We start from the raw sequence: 23,162 nt of genomic DNA, 5'->3' as shown, positions 1-23,162 counted from the left end.
AACATTAATTTTAGGTTGTAAGGATTGTGCTGCTGAATAAACCCATCTTTATATTTTTTAAATCATTAAATTTGAACAGGAACATTTAATCTATAAATATAATAGTTAACATTTTTTTAATGGAAATGCATTAAACTAAATTAACTGCATAGTTTTTGGAATAGATAGATTATATAATAAAATTGTTAGAATTTGTTTTGTGTGCAGTGAATATTATTGAGTCTTCTTGATCACATCAGTGTAACATTTAAAGCTCTTCTCTGTCCCAACGCCCTGTATCATCTCCTTTCGTCTTGGAGACTCAACCTCTTCCTTTTTCTTCCTATCCACTTGCTGATCTTCAGCTGCAACTGCAAGGTATGTAATTTACTTCAAAATTTGAAATTTGATTATTCCCCCTCCTTCCCTCCCCCTTTAAAAGTGATGCCTAGGTGTGTGAGGTTTATGCTTCTAACCAATTCATGGCTCTTAACTGGGTTTGATGCAAAAATCTCAAGTTAGTCTTCTCTAAACTACATAAGGGTGCCTCTAATCTTGGTATCTTTCTCTTGGGTCCATTGAAATCCACCTGAATTAAATGCAAAGATTAAAACTTATGATTTCAAATATGCTTCTTTCTCAGTAATCACACACACCACTTTAGGTTCAGATAGTTTTAAGTAACTGTCAAGTTAGAGATGGACCTACCAAAAGTTTTATTCTTACATATTCTAATTGTGGCTTGGAAGTTGGGAGAGGATGTGACTCTTCCTACCTATCTATGAAGCATTTTCCAATTGAGTTATGTTTGAATCATTGATCATCAAAACCATATGCCTGTGGTTTAGTGAGAGAGTACCGTGAGGTTCTCTTGAGAAGCCGTGTACGCAACGCATCCCCCTCTCCAAGTTTTGTTCACACAGATATAATCTAATGTTTTCCAATTGAAGGACAGTTTCAGACAAATAGCTTAATTTAAGAAAAATCAAATGATGCTCTTGCACAGAACCTACTGTCAGAGCTAAAGTTCAAGATCCTATTGATAGTGTTATACTCCATGTTGGACATAACTTACAAAACTCATATTTTTCTCTTGATCAAATAGATATCAAGAAAGCTAAACAAAAGAGAGGACCTGTTTTATCCAGCTCCTATGGCAGGGTTAAATTTTGAAGCCACATATACTGACAACCATGATATTATGAAGATATTTGAAGCTGAAGGTGTTGAGTTCCTTTTATCTTCTGAAGGAAAGGTACTTTGGTTTCTGCAGAACCCCTCTTTCTATTAGTTGTGTTTTGATTAGACAATAGGCTAGTTAAATAGATTCAACTTGAGATCAACTGATGATTTTAGTATTTTAACTTCTAGGTAAAAAGCTACCTAAGGAAACAAATTGCATCATTTGCTTAGTTTGTTATTTCAGTTTGTAGCTAATGCTTGCTATCTTTAAATCATGAGATTAGGTACCCGTGTCAGAATGCAGTGGGAAAGTCATCTGCCTATTTTTCAGTGCAAACTGGTGCAGGCCTTGCAGAGCTTTCACTCCCCATCTTCTTGAACTTTATGAAACACTGAGAAAGAGGGGAATAAATCTAGAGATCATCTTCATCTCCTTTGACCGTGATGAGGATGGATTTAAAGAACACTTCAAGAGCATGACATGGCTAGCTGTCCCATTTGATGTAAATTTGCACAGAAGACTGATTGACAGATACAGAGTTGATCGAATCCCATCATTTGTTCCATTGTGTTCAGATGCCATAACTGTTAAAGAAGACTTGATTGGCTGCATAGAGGATTATGGTGCTGATGCATTTCCTTTCACTAGGAAGAGACACGAGGAATTGAAAGCCATGGATGAAAGGAAGCGTGAGGAAGCAAACTTGGAAGAATTATTGGGACATGAAGGACGCGACTTTCTCATCTCTGGAGATGATAGAAAGGTAGTCCAGTGCTTACTTTCAGCTTTTCACTACTTTCCTATAGACCAGCAGAAGAAAGAAAGAAGGCTGAAAAAAAAAATTCAGTTAATTTTAACTTGAAACTCTTCATTTTTCCTTCTTATATTCTTCTATGTAAGTGTTTATAGAACTTTTTATATAAAGAACTTGTGTAGTAGTGCACACTAATGACATTCACAAGTCTTTTTGTTGCAGGTGCCCATATGTGAAGTAGTTGGTAAAACCATAGGCCTGTATTTTTGTGCCTACTGGTCTCCTCCTTGCTGTGCCTTCACTGTCCAGCTTACAGATGCATACAACAAACTCAAGGCTGCAAAAGGAGACTGTTTTGAGATTGTTTTAATATCAACAGATAGGGACCTTGTTGAATTCAATATCAACAAAAATAGTATGCCTTGGCTTGCTGTTCCATATGAGGATAGGACAAGGCATGACCTTAGAAGAATCTTTGATATAAAGGGCATTCCTGCTTTGGTTCTCATTGGACCAGATGGCAAAGTAATTAGTGGGAATGGCAAGTTTATGGTCTCTTCATATGGAGCAGAAGCTTTTCCATTTACCGAATCACGGATAAGAGAGCTAGAAGCAGCTCTGAGAAAGGAAGGAGAGGCTTTGCCACAGCAGGCTGAGGATGTCAAGCATGAACATGTGCTGAAATTGGATATGGCCAAAGCATATGTATGTGATTCTTGTAGAAAGCAAGGGAAGTTCTGGGCATTCTCTTGTGATGTCTGTGACTATGACCTACACCCAAGTTGTCTTGAAAAGGCCAATTAGGACTAAAGTTGATAGAGAATAGAAACACTCAAGTTTGGAACCAACTATAGCTATTTATGTGATGATGGAAAGAAAGTTGTAATACCTAAGAAACTTGAACACTGAATATCTTTTCTTTCTTATCTGTATGTTGCTGAAACCTGCCATTGAAATTAAGAGCGATTTAAATCAGGTGAGTTTTGTAAGGTAAAGTTCTGAATAGAACTACTAAGTTTAAGAAAGTGTAGACACATACTGTTTAAAGAATATATTGCAGGTAAATGACTTGCCATTTCATATATTTCTTACATATTTTTTAGTGCGAGTCATTATTTGTCACTCTTGTGTGCTTGCTTACTTATATATTTTATCAAGGTAATTAGAATGTATTCAAAGTGTTGATGATTTTTATACATTTATTTATACATAGATGGTCATGTGCTTTTGTCTAATCCATTTCAAGGAAAAATCAGCCCTTTTAAATTATCAATATAAGTTACATTGTTGTCTTAATAGGATTGAATTCATTTTCATTTTGTTTTAATTTTCTTTTCACGTTTTGGTTCCTATTAAAAACTATTTCATTTTAGTCTCTGATGTTATTGTTTCAGTTCTTACTAAAGTACCATTTTTTATATATAGATCCCTTTTACATAGGAAAAATTTCATTTTAGTTTATGATATTTAAGAAATGTCAGACCTATTTTCAATCAGATAAGCATGTCATGACATCATTTAGATGGACAAGGATAAAATAAAATTATAAAAACTAAAATTTATTAAAGTTTGAAATAAAATAATAGATATGAAGTAAGAGTAAGAAGACCAAAATAACAAATACAAATATATAAATAGAAAGAATCTAAAACAATTTTATTAATGTGTAATTTTTTATTGATTTAAATAAACAGAATCCACGTGAAACATTAATGACCATTGTTATAAAATTTGGATGGAATTTCTCTTTTCATTTGGATGTACATTTGCATTAAAATGTAATGATGGATGCAAAGTGGCTATATATAATTTAGTTAGGAGATTTCATTTACATAAGGAAAGTCAAAGTTAACCAGCAAATTTTGTTCATTCTTTGATGGGAATAAACAAGATTATAGGATAGAACCATGTATGTGGTTGTTACATAGAAGCCTAAAATAGTTAGATAAATCCCAAATTGGCTGCTACAAACATACAAGGGATTGGTTAGTTTTATTGTTTAAAGTTTTGAACATAACAAAGAATCAGGAACAACAAATTCAAAACATGTCTCAAATCCTATGTTATTCAAAGGTAACATAGGATTTTCATCCTGTATTTTTATAACATTTTTCTGGGTGTAATCTAATCAAACCAAGGAAACATAAAAAGGCAAAAGAAGGAATTTTAGATGGTGTGGTCGAAAGGAAGAGAAGAAAAGACATTTTGGTCTCAGAGGGTCCTTTAGTTTGGTATTTTGTTCATTAAAGGGGCAGAATAAGATTGCAGTGGAAGAAAGTAATGTGGTTGCCAAAGAATCGGTTAGAGAAGAAGGATGGTGTGAGTGGATTAGTAGCAGTGGCAATTGATAAAAAGAAAGGGAGTCAAACTGCACTCAAATGGGCAGTTGACAATCTCCTCATGAGAAGTGCAACTGTAATTCTCATCCATGTCAAGCTTCTTGCACCAACTCTATCTCCATCACCTTCTCTTTTCGTCCCTAGTAAGTACCATAACCTTATACCTAAACTCATACACTCTTTATGCCCAATGGAATTGCCATTTCTGTTAATCATAGCTTCCTCATTGTCTCTTAACAAGATTTGTGCATGTTCAGTGGAACGTGATAATTATGACACATCAACCAGCATTATTTCTCTCCCCATTATTGTGTGCAAGACTCCATTTGATTTTGGTATACAAGTAGACCATTCAAAAATGCATTGTTAAGTAAATTTTGAAAAATCAGATTTTCTTCTTCAGTGGTTACTGACTGCTGTCATTTAGTAAATAGCATAATTTATTTGAATTTGACAGAGTTTTATGACACAGTCAACATAACTTTTTTTCATAAAAAATAAGATTAAATAGGATCTCAATTTCATAAATTTATGAAAGTTTATTGTAGCAATGGGAATAATGGCTACAGGATTGATTCCTCATTTGGTTGATTACCTGGGCAGGGATAAGTGCTTTCCTTGGCGATGATAGTTCAGTGGTGGGCAAAGAACACGAATGCCAAAACAAAAATCTTTTCCTCCCATATCGTGTCTTCTGTACACGAAAAGATGTGAGTTGTGTTTCCTTTCAAGATGAATGTTTGTGGAAGTGAAAACAAATATCTTGCTCATTGTTTTCATCTTAGAATTCTTATCATCTCTTTTGTTTTGTTTCTTGGTGGGGTATGGTGGATGGGCCATAGATACATTGCAAGGATGTCCAACTAGAAGATTCAGATGTATCCAAAGCTATAACTGAATATGCTTCTCAGACAGGAATTGAGCATCTGGTTCTTGGCTCTTCAGCAAAAACTAGTTTGCTCAAGTATGCTACTCTCTTTCTAAGTCACGTTTTCATCTTGCAAATTTTACATCAAGTTTCTAGTCCTCTTCCTTTCATTCAGATAAAACACTAAATAATTAATATGTAGAGTTTGGGAATGTGATCATTAGAAACATAAAGACTTATCCTGTCATAACTTAGGGTCACTTGCCCTCATAACGTATTGTTAAAAGAACATTTTTTTCTCATCAGAAGATTCAAGGTATCAGATATTCCAGGAGAAATTTCAAAAGGGGCTCCAGATTTCTGCACCGTCTATGTTATTGCCAAAGGAAAGATTCAAACAATGCGATCTGCTACTCGTCAACCACCGACCATTTTCCCTAACCTGGTCTATCAAGGTAGTGTCAGGTCAAACATTTCAGACCCAAATATGCATTCGGATCCAAACATAAAAGGTTAGATTCATCCCTTCAAGAACCACACATGTATGTCTCTAAACATATTGTCAATATGCTGCTCACTAAAAATTGGTTTCTACCAGAAGAACAATCGCATTCCTTTGATTCTGCATCACAGTATGATGAATCGTTCAGGTCAGTGACACTGCATAATACATACTATATAAGCATGAACTAGTTCTTTGCATGACTAAATAGCATTTGTTTTAGCATATGAAGACTAAACATCAGTGAAAACAGGTCACCATTTACTAGGAAACATTACAATGGCAGACACTATGGGGACACTCCCAATTCAGATATGGACATATCCTTTGTAAGCACTGGAAGGAAAAGCACAGACCGCTTGATCCCTTCATTGAACTTAGATACCGGAATATCCAATCCTCGGTTATCATATAGCTCAGACACAGATGCAAACTTGAGTTTTGAGTCAATACATTATGGAAGGAAGTCTCCGGAATTGAACAGTCCTAATGAATTCACATCATTCTCATTTGAGAGTGACAATCAATCTTTTACATCACAAGCAACGGTAAGGAAAGTTGGCAGTACTCTACGGATCTGTTTGGTCTGAGAAAACATTTTTATTATGTTTTATTAGTAATTAAAAAAAATCTCATCTTGTTTTCCCTTTGTTCAGTGAAAACTGGATTTTTGTTTTTATTGTGTAAATCTTTGAAAATGGAAAAAAAGTAAAGTAGTATCTTAATAATAATTTATAAAAAAAACAGATTCTCATAGCAAACACATCCTGCATTTGTATTTTTTGGTTTGCTTGTGCGTGTTTTAACCGTTCTTGCACTGATAAGGAGTTGAACAGAATTCGATAGTTTGGGCAATTTTTTGCAAGAAAAACGAGATTTTTAAATAGTTGATGTTGCGGCAATTGTAGGATGACATGGAGGCTGAAATGAGGAGATTGAAGTTGGAGCTGAAGCAGACCATGGAAATGTATAACACGGCTTGTAAAGAAGCACTCACAGCACATCAGAAGGTGTGAGTTGATATATATGTGTGTGTAGTTTGTGTTTAGAATTTAATTTTCATGCACTGGTTAACATATCATTAACCAATTAGAAATCACTTCATGCATATGAATTTTAAAATAATTATTACTGAAGTCAACACTCTTACTAGAATATGACAATCCATTAATGAATGACAGTGTAGAAATCTTTACATGATGAGTACGTTTTAATTATGTAGTTGTGTTTATCTCTAGAAAAGTTCAATAATGTGTGATAAATGGTATGCATGCTTGACAGGCAGTGGAACTTCAGCAGTGGAAAATAGAGGAAGAGATGAGAATGGAAGAAGCAAAGCTGGCTGGGAAAAAAGCAATGGCAATGGCAGAAAAGGAGAAAGCCAAGTCTAAAGCAGCCATTGAGACTGCTGAAGCACAAAAGAGAATTGCAGAACTGGAATCACAGAAGAGACTCGTTGCAGAAATGAAAGCAATTAGAGAATCAGAAGAGAAAAGAAAAGTGCTTGATGCTTTGGTAAATGTAGATATCAGGTATAGAAAGTACACTATCGAGGAGATTGAAGAGGCAACAAATTTTTTTTCAGAATCCCTTAAAATTGGAGAAGGGGGATACGGTCCCGTTTTTAAGTGCCATTTGGATCACACACCTGTTGCAGTCAAGGTTCTACGCCCAGATGCACAACAAGGAAGATCACAGTTTCAGAGAGAGGTAAGCATAGAAACAAAACAGTACATTTGAACACCACAAATTCAATTCAATGATCAGAGGTTTTGGTTTCTCAAGGTTTAACTTGGTTACAGAAAATCTTCTATATTTCCAATTTTAAAGATTTGCGTAGAAAATATATTTAACGAATTTAACTGAAATGCTCTACAGTGCAAAACTTGTACACTATCAAACAATCAAAATCATCCTCTATTTGACTTCCTTATAAAAACCAATTATCAAACATGGCAATTTATGATTGGATGACAGCTTAACTTTGCACTGATCCTAACTAAATTCTGCATTTTTTTGTTATTATTTGTGAAAGCAAAGCAATTTCTTGAACCACGTATCCAGTTGATCAGGTCATACTAGCCAGAAAGGGCTAAGACATTTGTATTGGATGTTGAATTTAATTGGTTACATGTAATTACAGGTTGAGGTATTGAGTTGCATACGGCATCCAAACATGGTTCTCCTCCTGGGAGCATGTCCAGAATATGGATGTCTGGTGTATGAGTATATGGCAAATGGAAGCTTGGACAATTGCCTCTTTCGAAAGGGCAACACTCCCCCACTTCCTTGGCAGCTAAGGTTCAAGATAGCAGCTGAGATTGGCACAGGCTTGCTGTTCCTGCACCAGACAAAACCAGAACCTCTGGTGCACAGGGACTTGAAACCAGCCAATATCTTGCTTGACAGAAACTTTGTGTCCAAAATCAGTGATGTAGGTTTGGCCAGGCTAGTTCCACCATCTGTGGCAGACACTGTCACGCAATATCACATGACATCCGCAGCCGGAACCTTCTGCTACATAGATCCTGAGTACCAGCAGACAGGAATGTTAGGGGTGAAATCAGACATATACTCCCTTGGGATAATTTTTTTGCAACTCTTGACAGCAAAAGCACCTATGGGTTTGACCCATCATGTTGAAAGGGCCATTGAGAAAGGAACTTTAGATGAGATTTTGGATCCATCACTCTCTGATTGGCCACAAGAGGAGGCCTTGAAATTTGCTAAGTTGGCAGTTCAGTGTGCTGAATTAAGGCGCAAAGACAGACCTGATCTTGGCAAGGTTATCCTACCAGAACTCCATAGACTAAGAAACCTTGCTGAAGATAGTGATCTTATTTCAGCTTTGGGTAAACCTACGAATGTGACCCGAGACAGACATGTTTCTGTAGTACTGGTAAGTTTCTATGTTGTTCCATGAAGGGCCTGCTTATGTTTCTATGTTTTCATTATAGAAGAAAGTTAATAGCAAAACAAAGCACACAGTTTATTCACCATAAAAACTAAATATTTGTAACTCATAATGCTATAATGCTAACATGCAAAATTTGTGCCTGCTCAGGAAGGAGAGTGTCCTCACCCGGTCTCAGGGGCAATTAGAGCTAACAATTCAGTGTCTTAACAAGTGAAAACAACACTTGAACCAAACAACAAAACATGTTCAATGGATCCATGTCAAGGATAAAGTGTAAAGTGCTTAGGTTGTTGTATGTTATAGCATGCTTGATTTTCCAAGTGGTGTTCCACCACATTTTTGCCCCTTGTCTATTTCACTCTAGATTGCACCAAAAGCGTAGCATATTTTTGAGATACAGTTTCACCCTGCACAAAAGTAATAGGTTATGCACAAGGTCTTCAACAAAGATAATTCATGTATAGAAATTGTAACCATATTTTTACGATTCCAAGCCATCTTGTAAACTAACTTTCTTTATATAACTTCTTTGACTCTTGAGAGAGTTTACAGAAGTAATTACTCAAAAACTTAAGAGGAACATGTTGTAGGAGTTAATGTATTATCAATGTATTCATGTTAATAATTTTAACACATACATACATTTTTCTTCCATTGCAATATTCCTTTCATTCTATATAAGTGGGTGCAAACCTCAACCCATTAGTCGGTTTTATGGGGTTCAGTTAGGCTTAAAGTCCACTTCTTAACATGGTATCAGAGCCATTTCGAGTCTATCCTAGCGAGTATTTGTTGGGCTTATCAGGCCACCCACTATCGGGCCGCTATCGGACCACCCATAATATATAGTCTCACGCACGAGTTGACAGTCTCGGCTTGAGGGGTGTGTTGGAGATCCCGCATCGGCTAGAGATTAAAGTCTTTCATTGTATATAAGTGGGTACAAACCTCAATCTCATGAGTTGGTTTTATGGGGTTGAGTTGGGCTTAAAGTCCACTTCTTAATAGATGTAACTGCAACTTTAGTTTCAATATAATTAACTTAAATATAACTTTTAGAAATGCAATGTTTAAAGTAATTGTTATAAAAGTAAATAATTTTCAACTGCTACGGATAATAATGTGAATTTAATTCTATTTTTTTATTTTTTTTAATAGTGAAATTTATCTTATTAAGCTATTAACTGCAATAGCAAGAATTTAGTTACATTATTACACAATCTAGTCGATATGGTTGAATAAAGAAATCACTCTCGAAAACACCTAGTGAATTCATTCACAAATTGGCTTCGAATAATTGATTCAACGAATGCCAAATCGAAAAAATATACATATCATCCTAAAGGAATACCGTAAAATGTTCTTATCTCATATCAATGTGGAGATAAATGAACTTTTAAGTTTAATTCAATTTTATAAAAGCTAGTTATAAAGTGCATCATATATATACTTTAAAATATTTTTAACTTTAGTCGATATAAAATCTCCAATATATTTAAATATTTTTGTTTCAAGATAATAATAATAATTTATTAGTTACATGTTCTTTAGTAAAAATTATGAAGAAGGTAAAAAAAAATATAAAGCGGTAGACAGAGAAATGATTCCGTCAAAAGCAGAAACTATGGCTAACTGTAACTCATTTCATATTAAAAAAATAAAAAATAAATGTTTTTTTACAACCAAATGTTACACTTTATATCTTAATAAATATTAATATTTTAATTATTTTTAATATTTTTAATTTTAAAAATTATTTTAACATTTTACAGCTTATATTTTCATTAAGAAATTTTTTTTTTAAATTCTTTTTTATTACAAATATTAATATTTTGTTGGGGTGTAAGATCGAACATGATGTGAAAATATCTTTCCATAGAAGTCTTTTGGGTATGTACAAGAACTTGACATTCTAGTTGTATTTAGAGTAGGATAAATATGGAGAAATAGAATGAAGATGAACAAAATAGGAATAAATTAGGGAAAAAGGGATTAAAAAATAGTAGTCACTTTTTCTTAATTCCATGCAAAAGAGAGAAAAATAGTAAAAAAATTGTTAGGATTTTGTTGATTGTGCTTGTTTTCAAAATTAACCTCCATGTTATCTCTTTTCTTGTGCTTGAAAAGACTGTTACTGTTCAAATTAGGTATTCGCTATTTTATTCTTCAATTTGGTAAACCAAAGGTAAACAGTTTTTTGGTTAATCGATCAGTGATTCTCATTAGTTATGCTTCTCCCATTTTTCCTTTGATAATTGATTGTGTTTTTCATAATCAACTACGTGTGGGTTTTCATAATTATGTTGTTTTCTATGATTGTTTAAATGCATTTAATGTTATACAATGAATTAAGGTTAAAATAATATTTTTCAATTATTATATAATTTATCTCCTTTCTTTCCATCTAAACCCAACAACTCATTTTCTTCAATTTCTTTCCTATTTTTTAAAACTAAACAATCCAGAATTACCCTACTTTTTATTTATTTTCCTTATTTTTATCTACACTTTTTTTCTGTAATATCAAACAAAACGCAAATCAATGGCCTAAGCTAAGGAAAAAATATTGTGGTTTTGAACCACTACTTTTTATGTCCTAATATGTGTTACTAATTAAATGTCATTTATTATTTTATCAAAACATTAAAAAACTTGATGTTTTACTAGAGATTGATCGGAAACACAGAAGATGCGGTGGATCAAGATCACTTAATAATTGTAAAATTATATCAAACTCGTGTAGTGTTGTAAATTCTAAAGTAGTCACGTTAGTTAAATATTAAAAATTAAGACCTTATCCCATTATATGCAATTATCCATATTGAAAACTTAATTTTTAGGAAAATTTATTTACGTTCAAACAATGAAGAGACATTTTGTTGACTATGCTTATTAAATACACTTGACTCGTCTCAATTTCAGTGAAACAATGGAAGTAAACCGATACTGAACGGGGACAATTTTAGCAAAGTAATTGTAATTTAATTTCACGGGACGCTTCGTATCGTATCCCATTACCACTAAAAAGCTAAGTGACAATTTTGACCAAAAAGGCTAATTCACAAAAACATTTTAAAAATATGAATTATCTTTGTTTGTTGTAGACTAATTAATTATTCAATTCTAAACAAAGTTTTTGACGCATTAAATATAAAGGCAAAGTGAAGTTTGAGCATTTTGAAGTGCGCCACATAAATGAAGAGCAGAGCGTTAAACACGAGCCAGAAAAATTAACACAGCGTTGATTTTCCACACAAAAAATATAATAGCTGTTATAACGCAGCGGTATGGAGCAAATAAAAACAAAAGGCATAGAATTATTAACATATGAACTTCAGTCGATACTTATAATACACAATAACATAAATGAAAACTACCCAAACATAAAATTCGCTTCTCTTTCTAGCAAAACATAGATCCCTTTTTTTGAGTCATCAAATCCTCGTTAGATCAAACAATACAAATTACAACACGACGTAAAAAACTAAGTAAATTATCAAGCCACAATACCTCCAATAAAAAAAGCCCAGTATGAAAAGGACATGCTGTGGGGAAGCAAAGAGAAATGTGATGCCACATCAAAGTCCCCCAGACGATAATAAAGCAACTGTGAATCTGCACAAGCTCATGTGTCAACGATAGTACATAAGCTGCTGTCTTGATGAATTACCGGTATATCCATCATACATGGCTTGAGATCCCCCAGAGTTTACGCCCATTGAAGCAGGAGCTAGGCCATGTTGTCCAGTCATTTGCAGAAGGGCTTGACCTGAAAGACCAGATACAGCAGCCTGACTCAAGGTCAGTTGGCGCTGATAAGCCAACAATTCAGCAGGAGAATAACCTTGGTTCATCCCTGCAGTCGGAAGTATTTGATACGGTTGAGCAGGAGGAGGTAACGGATTCGAAGCTGTTCCAGGAGGAGTTGGTTTACTACCCCATGAACACTGCAAAATTCAAGTAAAATATTTTTTATTCATCTGCATCTCATGAACCCCCATACCTTCCAGCCTTTAAAATTAGGCAACAGTACAAAGAGCATGCGTTTAAGTGTGTTATTATACTTGAGGTGCATTACATCCATGAAATTACATTTATACTTCAAAAGCATTTTAATTTAACTTCCCAACAATACAAATAAAATTGTATCCATCAGTCCATAACAGGCATAGAAGAATGCTGTAAAAACATGGCCTCCTTCCCATGATGTAAATCGGCGCCCCCACAGGGAAGGGACAAAGGTAAGGGTAAGGTTAGGTGCAAGCAGCTGACTCTAGATGCGAGTCCTGAGAAACATGATCAGCTATTGTGAAGGAAAAACATCCCTACGGACATTACTTTATGGGCAACCACCAGACCAAACAAGAAATGGCAATTAATTAGTTGACCAGATAAGTGAAAAAATTCTCACCTTCATACTCTTCCCACGGATTATTCTTCCATTAGCCACCTGAATGGCCAACGCAGCTTCCTCGTGAGTGTTGTATCTGACAAATCCAAAACCCTTGTCCCTTTGAACTCGAACCTCCTCAATTACCCCAGCCCCCAGTGCATGGAATTGGCAATGGAGTTCAGCTTGAGTTACCTGTTACCCTCAAACCACATGTAAGAATCTTTTAAATGGAACAGTTCATATTTTGTAATATATTGCAAGACTGACATTCAGATCAATCAGTTTAGAGACATATTGTCACAGATTTGACACATTCAACGACAAGTACATGCTAGGAAGGAGCATTAAAAGCTTGGAAAAAGGTTTTCATAAATTAATTCAAAATGTACTCTCAACCATGATTTTGAATTGTGGACTGCATCAGACGAAGAAGCAACAATAATATGGTTGCAAGGAGCTCTGCAACCATGTGACACTGCAAATGACGTCACCATATCTAAGTTCCCCACAAATACTGGGATGCCTTTTTTTTTCTCATTGAGGATAGATCCAAAGCAAGAGGCGGCATATAAGACTCAATAATAAAAGAGATTGATGAAGTTGTGAATAAACCACAACAGATAACTGCTCGTCAGATGCAAAGACACTAGTTTTTTTGTTACAGGATTGCAATAACAAACTACGGGGGAGGTAAATTGACACTCAGAGCTTCCTAAGAAAGCTGGGTCACTAGTGCCAACGCCAAATTCAAACACACTTTTGAAAAGTAACAAGAAATATCATACCACATGGGTTAACAACACCTAAAAACAACAAAATTATGCTCGAATTTGAATACAATAATTTAAGTTCAAGTCAATTAATGTTCGACAGGCCAAGGCATGTCTGTCCTTTAACCACATGTAAGCCGTGAAGTTGGAAAGATTGCAATGAGGACTATCTTACACATATTATGGCATTTTTCTACCACTTTTAACAAGGGAAATTCAGATATACATCATTGTAAAATATGCACCCCAGTTATCCATCCAAAATTATGTTCAAATACACTTCTAACAAGCCAGATTAATCCTAGAAAATACCTAAATATTTTTTCCATATTCGTGAATAGAGAAATTAAATAAAGTTTTAGTTTTTAAAATGTGAAAATAATAACCATAATATTTCATTCTTCAATTAACATAACTTACATCATGAGGAAGGTTGCCAACATAAACTGTGGTGTATAAAGAATTGTTTTCAGGAGCATCCTCATTATTATTATCTTGACCTCCATCTGTAAAACATTGGAAAAAATGAATTATAAGTATCTGTCACTGTCAACAATTCTAAAATTCCCTGGCGGTCTCCAGAAGCACACAGGAAATAGATGAGTGAACTTAGTTACACGAGTGCAAAGGAAAAAAAGCAGCAAACAAAGTGAATACTTAATTGAGATCCCAAATTAGAAATAATTGTAGTCACTATAACCATTTAGTTACTCTAATAAAATACTGAAAGTTTATACCAAAGTAGTGGATAACAAACTTCGCCAAATGCTCATCATGTAAAAGCACAACATTTATCCCATACAAACTAGTAGCTATGTTATTTGTGTCTACCTTAGCTATTTTCCAGGACCCGAGTATGCGTCAAAACTGGTGCCTAACAAATCAAACACTTGGAAGTGCACTTCCATATGTGTCTAACATATGTCAACTTTAAGTCTAACTCAATCTCGCAAAACTAGCCGCTATAAGATCTCCAACACACCCCCCTTACTCTAAGGATTAGCATGATAGTAGATATTTCTAAGTGGTCCAATAGTAGCCCGATAGGGGATGACCAGATAAGTCTAACAAACTTTGTTAGAATAAACTCTAATATCATCTTAGAAATTGAGTTTTTAAACCTAACTCAATATTATAAAACCAACTTGCAAGTTAAGGGATGAATTCACTTATATATTATAATTTGATTATATCTTTAGCCATTGTGGATCTCTATTATAAGCCACCAAAATATATATGCTACCCTAATAAGTGTGGTCCATCGGTCCTTCCGTCATCTTTAGAATCAGTATGGCATAATTCAGAACAGTGAATAACACATACCACTCAAAAAAATAGCCTGAACTGGAGAAGGAAAAAAATGTAAACTTGAGTCTTCATCTATGTTTTCATGGTTTCAGAAATTTAGGCTCAGGCTCTTGGCTATCTAGAAAGGTACTTGATACCTGAAGATCCATTTGTAAGCACAACAGCATTTTGGTTGTCATTGCTCTTTTCTTCACTGGAGCTGGTACCAGCACCCTTAGTTGCCCAGTTGCATCGTATTTGCCTGTTTCCCAACCACTTACCTATATGATGCAGGAAACACCACATGTTGGTATAAACAAAAAACATGACACAAAAGCAGGGAACAAAGAGCACAAAGGTATACAACTGAATGCCAAACCTGTCATATCATTTATGGCACTCTGGGCATCCTGCATATAATTCAGCACACAATTAACGTAGTTACACCAACCTGATTATTTGTAAGGTTTAACTTGGAAGATATTCTAAAAGGGTTCATACTGTTATTCACACATCCAACAAAAACACAGCAAATAAAATTTATATGGCAATTTAAATGAAATAAAGTTCTGGAGATATTGAGTGTTCTGTTCTCATTTAATTTGAAAGAAAAACAATTTAATGATCTTTTCACAACACATTTAGTTCAGCTTATTTTGGAAAATAATTGCACTTCCTAATAAAGCTTTAACTTTTTCCTCTTTCAGGATGGTTCATTGGTTGATCTCTACAGTACCTGATGATCGCGGAAAGAAACAAAACCATATCCTTTTGACCGACCGGTTTTGTGATCCCACATAACTCTTGCATCACTGCAAATAACGAGAGAAGATAGAAAAGTAAATTCCAGAAACCAAAACATCTTTCAAGGCTGAGTAACTTGTTGAAAAGTTCCCCCCAGTTAACTATCTTCAACTTGTCACCACTAATGAGGACCACAACAGTCACCATAAAAACAGAATGTACCTTGCTCCAATGACCAAAAAATTCACAATGAAGAAAAAAAACAAAAAGCAATGAGGAACTCACGAACAACTAGGATAGACTGAGAAGCAAGCAAATAAAGTTGCATCAGTAACCTCTGGACTCAAATCACCGACAAATATATTGAAGTGCCCTGATGATTTTAAACTAAAATTAAAGGAATATACAATTGAAAAGAAAAAAAGAAAAAGAATGCCCCCAAGAAGCAAAATAATTGAAATCACAAAATATATGAACTGTCTTAAAATTAACCTGATGTGTCCTCCCTACTGCTATTGGCATATGCCCAATTCACCTTAAGTGCTTGACCATAACTGCAAACAGAAATAAAAAATATATATTATTCAAAGTAGCTACATATAAAGATAAACTCTGACAAGTTGCCAAGACTCAAGATTGTCTGATTAGAACATCTTAGAGCCATTAAAATATTTTGTAATGCTAAGTAAACGTGAGTAATAGGTCTATCAGTAAAAAAGAATATGAAAGTAAAAACGATAATGGTTCCTCTATCTCCAGAAAATCCAGATGGAGAATTTCTTCACAGTTCACAAACAAACCTATGCAAATATGCCAAAGAAGCTGAATAAAACATGTATCAAACAAAATGCTTACAGTTGTCGTCCGTGCAATGTCATTATTGCAAGGGCCGCAGATGCTCGATCGTGATAGTCCACAAAACCATAAGAGGACTGTAACATTAATTTCACAGTAAGAAAAGGCCGGAAAAATAAGTAGAAAGATTCTAGGAGAGAGCGTAGATATTAGGCATATGACTGGGAAAAGAATAAGGGTAACCATGAAATAGCATGTAGAGCTAAACTAAGCTGTCGTATGTCCAAATTTATTTTGCACAAGAGTTAATTTAAAATTAAAGTTGAAATAAGAGTTTTAAATTTAATGTTAAAGTTGTTTAGTAATATTCTGTAATATATTAACCTTAAAAATACTTTTAAGTTCAAAGTTCCTGGGTATTATGTTATTAGATCTTGGCATTTGAAATAGAGAAGGAGAAGTAACCAAAAGCTCCTAAACTAGTGGTTTTAAAAAGCTCCTTTTTAAGTTTTCTCTATTAAAAAGGAGTTACCTTTTGAAAAGCTCCTTTTTAAGTTTTCTCTATTAAAAAGGAGTTACCTTTTGAAAAGCTCCTTTTTAAAGAAATTCTGTTAGGCTTAGCTACTGCTTTCAGCAAAAGAAAGGCCTAAAATAAGCTAGGACAGACACAACATAAGAGCCACAGTCACGGAAACTTCACAGTGTAACCCACAGCAGAAATTACTAGTGTCAAATGACATATAGCACACAAGCAGGATCTAAAGCAATCCATCTTAGCTGATATACACTCACTCTCTCAAGCTCTCAGCTTTCACCATACACAGTTCCAAGTTAGAGAAGCCATTTACATTGCAAGGTTGGTAAAAAAATTATGATAAGCAAGAGGCCAGATATTAAGACGACACCAGGATAATATTACCACCAAATGCATCACAGTAAAAGGATTCAAAAGAAGGGAGACACCGAAACCTATAATTCAGTTAGTAAAGGCCAGAATCACCAAACAAATTCTGGACTGATATGCACTTATCCTTTCATAACTCCTTGAAAACATATCACCTTTGTAGAATAAAGATTCTCATTAGAGAAGTTCAGATTAAAGTAATTCTATACTCTAAATTCTTATGCCAGCCAGATTTTTTTAAAACAATTAAAAGCTTACTCATCAGTACTAGTAATCAACATACTCATAATATTAAGGAAAATTAGGAAAAATAACAGGGTTTTTTAATTTTACAACAAGGCCTGTTAAAAGAGGTCATTTACAAGTAAACTAATAATAATAATAAGAGCATCAATGATCATCAACAAAGAAAATAGAGGTGAATATTGAATCAAAAACCTTTTCTTTTCTTATGAGCTTGCAGCCAGCAAGAGGACCAGCACTCTGAAAAACTTCTGCGAGAAGTTTATCAGTGACATTTACATGAATATTTCCTACATAACTGAAAGAACATAGTTTTAGATCAATAAGGCGTCAAAGAGAATAACTATACTAATTCTAGTACAGTGATTATTTAATACAACATTGAACTTCAGTAGCATCGAATCTATCTCTCAGAAATTCAGATCAGATAAAAACAACATTTATGCAACAACAAAAAAATGTATCTACATTTGTTAGAAATTTGGTTAAAATGGAAACACTCATACTTGTGCACAAACATGAAACTGCGGACAAAAATCATCTAAAATACGAAAGAAATAAAACGCTCACACACTACGGCATGCAGATGTATCAAAACCAGGAGGCAAATTTCCACTTGGAACAGGCTCCATCTGCAAAGTTTACAAAAACAACAAAAGAATAAACAAAACAGACAAAAGGAAAGAAGGTCCAATCAACTATACACAGACAGAAACCTTAAATAGAAGAAAAAATAGAGTACACTATTTAGAGACAATAAAGGACTGAGCTATTTCTCATATGCTTCTAACAACCCAAATAGTAAATCAACCAAATGCATAAACCAATTTTAGTTCATATCATAATCGTCAAAAACAATTCTGCAACAATACCTCCATTAAATGAGATAACTATAGTATGCTTTATAGGTCCACAGATTATAAATTCTTGACATATTCTAGTTGACTACGACCACGACCTAACATTTTGTGCAATCATTAGGTTCCTCCTATTGCCATATTGAAGAGCTAAAAGTTTGGGAGCAAAATAATTGCAAATCACAAATACATATAATACACTAGTCGGTGGTACTCAACAATTATATCAAATTGTCAATTCTGAATAATTTAAACGACAACAATAGACCACAGCAGCAGCAGCAGCCATTTTCTTGACAACGAAACCTAGATGAAAATGAACCAAATAAAATTGAAGCAAGCAATGCGATTTTCATTTATCAATAATCATTCCTGTGGAGAGAATAGAAAAACCGTAAGGCAACGGGTAACAATTGTATCTTACAAGACTGTGAAAGTGGCCTGAAATTAAGCTACCACGAAAACCAGAGCAACAACACCGCCAATACCCTAATTACATGAATTAAATGTTTTCTGCCCATCCACAAGCCCTATTTTCTTTTTTCCACGGAAATAGAAACAGCGCAGCAAATGCAATTGAAGTCGGATGCACAAATTCGGCAGAAAAAATGCGGCGTAATTGAAAACGGAGAAAAAAAAAAGGAAAAGAAAAGAAAAAAAAAAGGTGAAAAAAGGAAAAGAAGAATGCAGAGAAAGGCTAACCTGAGACATAGCTGCGGCGAGCATGCCAGGGTGGTACATCTGTTGCTGCTGAAGCAAAGCTTGCTGCATGAGGGCTTGTTGTTGCTGCAACTTCAGCCTCTGTTGCATATCTTAACCTCGCGCGATTCAGAGAGAGATTGTTCCTGAGAAGAGAAAGAGCGAGTAATTGTCACGGAGCCATATCGTAACATTTGGAAGAAATCAAGTAAACAATTGCAACAATATAATATAATAATAATGGTGGAAATCGGTGATTGAAATCTGGGAGATTGTGCGAAAGATGGAAAAGGGAACGGATTTGATATTTTTCTGACCGTGATTTGGAAGCAGAAGAAGAAGACAAGGCTGTGGATGGTGAATGGTCCCAACCCAAATGGTGTTTTTGGTTTTGGATTTTGGTTTCGCACTCTCAATCAATTCTCCAACCTCATTCCGCCAATCTCATAACCATGTCCATCCACTTCCACTGTATCCTAACCCGGATTGTGTTAACCCAACTTAACCGGATAAACCCGTTTACTTTTTTACCTATACTTTATATAAACACACAATTCTTGAAGGAGAATGCTCTAAATTTATACTGAAAAAAAAAGTGATTATTTTTTTTATATCCTAAATTAGTTTTATTAAAAAAAAATCTTATTACTAATTCATTTCTTTTAAAGAATTTTATTGATTTTTTTCAGCTGTTTATAATAATAAATCTTATTTAAAGTTCCATATCTAGTCAATTAACAACCATACAGTTTTGATTGATTTTATTTAAATTTGTGTCTTTTTAATCAATTTTTAAGTCATGTAAACTAATATTTATTAATTACTGGTGATTTTTTGTTTGAAATTATTATGAATGTACACTTAATATTAACCATTAAATTTATTTTTTTCATTATTATGATATTACTTTACTAGTCTGGTTAGATCATAAATACTCGTCGTTCTTGAAGAAACTAAATATATACATATATATTTTCAAAAATTTAAAACCTATTTTTAGTTCTATAGTAATTTTTTTGTTGTGTTTAAAATTATTATTTGGACATTTAAGTTTTAGAAATAAATGAAATTTGAGTTTTTTATTATTTAAAATACATTGATAATATTTTTATTATAGTCGTTATATGTTTTGTTTGTTCTTTAAAAAAAATCTAATTATTGTTGAAGTTTCAAACACACACACAAAAAAGTCCATATGATGTAAATTTGTGATAGTTTTTACTCTTTACTGTGCTATTAGTGTACAAAATTATCATTATATTTAAATTAAATATTTTAATAACTTAATATATTTCAATGACTAATAAGCATTGTCATGGTTTAGCATCCATTATATCGAAACCATTCATTTTAGAATGAAAATATTAACTATTTTAATTTGAGTTTGAAAATTAATATTTGGATAATAATAGTGTAAAGTTAAATTATCAAAAAATATTGTTTATTTCCGATGATATCAAAATAGGATTAATGGAACGAGTAAGAGAAAAAAAAATATGTTAGTCATTTTACATTGCAGTGCACTCACCATATAAGGGTTTTTTTATGTTAATATTAAATTATGATATATAATAAATTTATTCATTTTTGTAATAAATGATTTAGAAAATCATGTTAAAAATAAGTTTTAATTCACTCGTCGTGCAATTTTTTTATACTTAAAATATATATTGTGTCCTATTTTATTCTTCTGTGTATTGAAATTCAAAAATATTTTTTTATTATTCATGATAGTTTCTATGAGGAAATGAAATAATTTTTGTGTGATATGTCACATCTAACATATCTTATACATGACTGCCATGAGATTAAACTGAACTATAATTAAAATTATTTTGTAATACTCTATAAGTTTATTATTTTTCTTTTAGTGTCTCGCTTTTTTTCTTTTTCATCTTTGTCTTTTTCTTTATTTTTCCTATTTTTATGCGTTACTTTTTTTTTCTTCGTTTTTTAATTTATTTTTAAAATTTAATTAATATATACTTTAATAAGTTACTAGATTTATTGTACTAGTCTTATTCTTAATATTTATTACCATCAAACTTATAAGTTTGAAATTTGATACAATTGGTGAGAAAAATAACTATGGCTTTATAAAGATTAAATTAAATATTAATAAATACATATCAAAACTAAATTGAAATAAAAACAACATTTTGTTATTTGGTGAAATTTATTCATAGAACCTTAGCTACCAGCTGATATGAACAAAACATTAAAAATGAATTAGATGAAAAAATCTAAGATTGATAAGGACTAGAAAATGGTAGTAGAGTATGACTCTTATAAATAACACTTGAATATTTTATTAAAGTGAAAGAATATTTAAATAGAAAAATCAATTATTTATGTTTAATTTTAGTAAAATAACCATCTTTCCAAAATTTATCATGGTTTCCTCCTCTACCTTTTCTCCGAGTTTATTTCATTATATTGACGATCGAAGTCCGTCACTAGATTTTTAAGAGTGAATACTACAAAATTGAAATGTCAAAAATTTAGTTAGAATAAATTCATTTTTGTTCATTTTTTTAGTCAGCTTTTTTTATTTTTTAGGCTTGTTTGGTTAGTTATGGTTGCATGTGATGATTTTTGCTTCATGATTAGTTTATGTTAGTTCATAGTCTTAATAATATGTTTAGATCATTGATCATAATTATGTGGTGCAAGTAAAACTATCTTGTGATCTTTAGGAGTTAGATCTATTTGTGAGCATACCTACTTTTACACAGGTAAGATAAGTTGATTTTATATTTTTTTTCCCAATAGAATCCTAGATTATAAGATTTGAATGTGAATGTGGCCACCATCTTCAAATTTTCTTGTAGGATTGGTTATTGAGTAAAATAGATTGTTTTGAATAAGATTAGATGTGAAATTAGATTTTTGTTGATTTGGTGAATTACATGTTGATGGTGATGTGAATAAGTCATTAAAAGTGTTTGAATGGTAGTATGAATTATAAATATTGACGAGTATTGATCGTTGAATTTGAATTTAAATAAATACGATATAGAAATCATATGAATATATAGATATACATATTAAAATACTAGTTATATGAGATATAGATATTAATATAAATAACAAATATTATATCTTAAAAGCTAGATAGAAGATAATATATATTTCTAACTATGTAAATGACTATTCAACCTGATACAATAGGATTAAACTCATTATTAATCGTAAAAAAAAAATTATATTTTTTTTTTCATTACATATCATCTTAAAAGTTACCAAACTTTTAATATATAAGAAAATTTAACTAATTAGCATATTAAAAACTATATGTTTGACTTTGAAATAAGCATTACTTCATGAATGTCATTCTCATAGTTTAAAATCAGTTTTGTTTTAACTTTTTAAGAGATAGTGTATGAAAATATTGAGCTATAAACATTTGAAGTTATTTTAATTAGAAGTTATATTGTAAAATATAATACGTTTTCAGTAATATTTGAATTGGGCTTTTTTTTTACAATAAGTGTTCTTTCTTGTATCTTATGTATAAATTGAAAATTTTGTGTGTGAAATCCACCGTGCTTGTCTAGGTTTATAGTTATACATTTTGTATGTGAATTAGGTTATTTAAAAGTAGATTAAGACTTGTCTAACATGTTAGGCAACATTATACTACTTGACATCTCAGTTAGGCTGACACTTCAAATAACAACAATTATTTGCCATCATATGAAAAAAATATTATTAAAAAAAATACAAAAATATGGGGAAATTAGGCCAAAATTCATATGTCAACAAAACACAATATATAGAGGTAGATTATATCTATTAATAAAAAATTATAATAAAAGACTAGATGAAAACTTATTATACCAATAAAAGGATTCTCTATGAATAAATCATAAATTAATCAACTTATCAACACACGTATTTCCTTCACGAAAAATATGAATAACCCTAA

At 32.7% G+C, this 23,162-nt stretch overlaps 3 protein-coding genes across 4 annotated transcripts; 2 read left to right on the top strand and 1 right to left on the bottom strand.

Moving 5' to 3' along the window:
* LOC137821630 (probable nucleoredoxin 3) lies at window positions 1-3,000 on the top strand. Its single transcript, XM_068626311.1, has 4 exons — window positions 1-357; window positions 1,085-1,234; window positions 1,446-1,925; window positions 2,139-3,000. Exons 2-4 carry the CDS (start codon window positions 1,133-1,135, stop codon window positions 2,718-2,720), a joined length of 1,164 nt encoding a protein of 387 aa, XP_068482412.1. The 5' UTR covers window positions 1-357; window positions 1,085-1,132; the 3' UTR covers window positions 2,721-3,000.
* An 859-nt stretch (window positions 3,001-3,859) lies between these two features.
* Window positions 3,860-9,179, top strand: LOC137822762 (U-box domain-containing protein 52-like). 2 transcript variants are annotated; one of them, XM_068627754.1, is made up of 10 exons: window positions 3,860-4,398; window positions 4,859-4,965; window positions 5,098-5,219; window positions 5,430-5,635; window positions 5,722-5,773; window positions 5,879-6,173; window positions 6,534-6,635; window positions 6,907-7,335; window positions 7,769-8,524; window positions 8,690-9,179. In XM_068627754.1, the coding sequence occupies exons 1-10, from the start codon at window positions 4,197-4,199 to the stop codon at window positions 8,747-8,749; spliced, it is 2,331 nt and encodes a 776-aa protein (XP_068483855.1). In that variant the 5' UTR covers window positions 3,860-4,196; the 3' UTR covers window positions 8,750-9,179. The 2 variants fall into 2 exon arrangements, with proteins under 2 accessions (XP_068483855.1, XP_068483856.1); XM_068627755.1 differs by having other exon boundaries at window positions 3,949-4,398; window positions 5,433-5,635.
* Window positions 9,180-11,830: 2,651 nt separating this feature from the next.
* Window positions 11,831-19,786, bottom strand: LOC137820061 (RNA-binding protein 208-like). The gene is made up of 13 exons (XM_068623840.1): window positions 19,552-19,786; window positions 19,238-19,380; window positions 18,249-18,310; window positions 17,874-17,976; window positions 16,592-16,668; window positions 16,229-16,290; window positions 16,022-16,109; window positions 15,729-15,804; window positions 15,372-15,402; window positions 15,151-15,273; window positions 14,126-14,211; window positions 12,954-13,127; window positions 11,831-12,489 (listed from the first exon to the last, which is right to left on the bottom strand). Exons 2-13 carry the CDS (start codon window positions 19,343-19,345, stop codon window positions 12,175-12,177), a joined length of 1,305 nt encoding a protein of 434 aa, XP_068479941.1. The 5' UTR covers window positions 19,346-19,380; window positions 19,552-19,786; the 3' UTR covers window positions 11,831-12,174.
* Between the last annotated feature and the right edge of the window lie 3,376 nt (window positions 19,787-23,162).

The sequence above is a fragment of the Phaseolus vulgaris genome, chromosome 9 (assembly GCF_000499845.2).
Source record: "Phaseolus vulgaris cultivar G19833 chromosome 9, P. vulgaris v2.0, whole genome shotgun sequence".
In the NCBI taxonomy this organism is placed as follows: Eukaryota; Viridiplantae; Streptophyta; class Magnoliopsida; order Fabales; family Fabaceae; genus Phaseolus; species Phaseolus vulgaris.
The sequence above is the reverse complement of the archived record's forward strand: the minus strand, read 5'-3'. Positions and strand labels throughout refer to the sequence as shown.

Coding starts and splice junctions, on each gene's coding strand:
- LOC137821630 (XM_068626311.1), top strand. CDS start 1,133: ATGGCAGGGTTAAATTTTGAAGCCACATATACTGACAACCATGATATT. Junction 1,235..1,445: donor TTTTATCTTCTGAAGGAAAG/GTACTTTGGTTT, acceptor TCATGAGATTAG/GTACCCGTGTCAGAATGCAG. Junction 1,926..2,138: donor TCTCTGGAGATGATAGAAAG/GTAGTCCAGTGC, acceptor TTTTTGTTGCAG/GTGCCCATATGTGAAGTAGT.
- LOC137822762 (XM_068627754.1), top strand. CDS start 4,197: ATGTGGTTGCCAAAGAATCGGTTAGAGAAGAAGGATGGTGTGAGTGGA. Junction 5,220..5,429: donor GCAAAAACTAGTTTGCTCAA/GTATGCTACTCT, acceptor TTTTCTCATCAG/AAGATTCAAGGTATCAGATA. Junction 8,525..8,689: donor GACATGTTTCTGTAGTACTG/GTAAGTTTCTAT, acceptor GTGCCTGCTCAG/GAAGGAGAGTGTCCTCACCC.
- LOC137820061 (XM_068623840.1), bottom strand. CDS start 19,345: ATGCAACAGAGGCTGAAGTTGCAGCAACAACAAGCCCTCATGCAGCAA. Junction 16,291..16,591: donor ACATTGCACGGACGACAACT/GTAAGCATTTTG, acceptor TTCTGTTTGCAG/TTATGGTCAAGCACTTAAGG. Junction 16,110..16,228: donor CAGTAGGGAGGACACATCAG/GTTAATTTTAAG, acceptor TAAAATCATCAG/GGCACTTCAATATATTTGTC.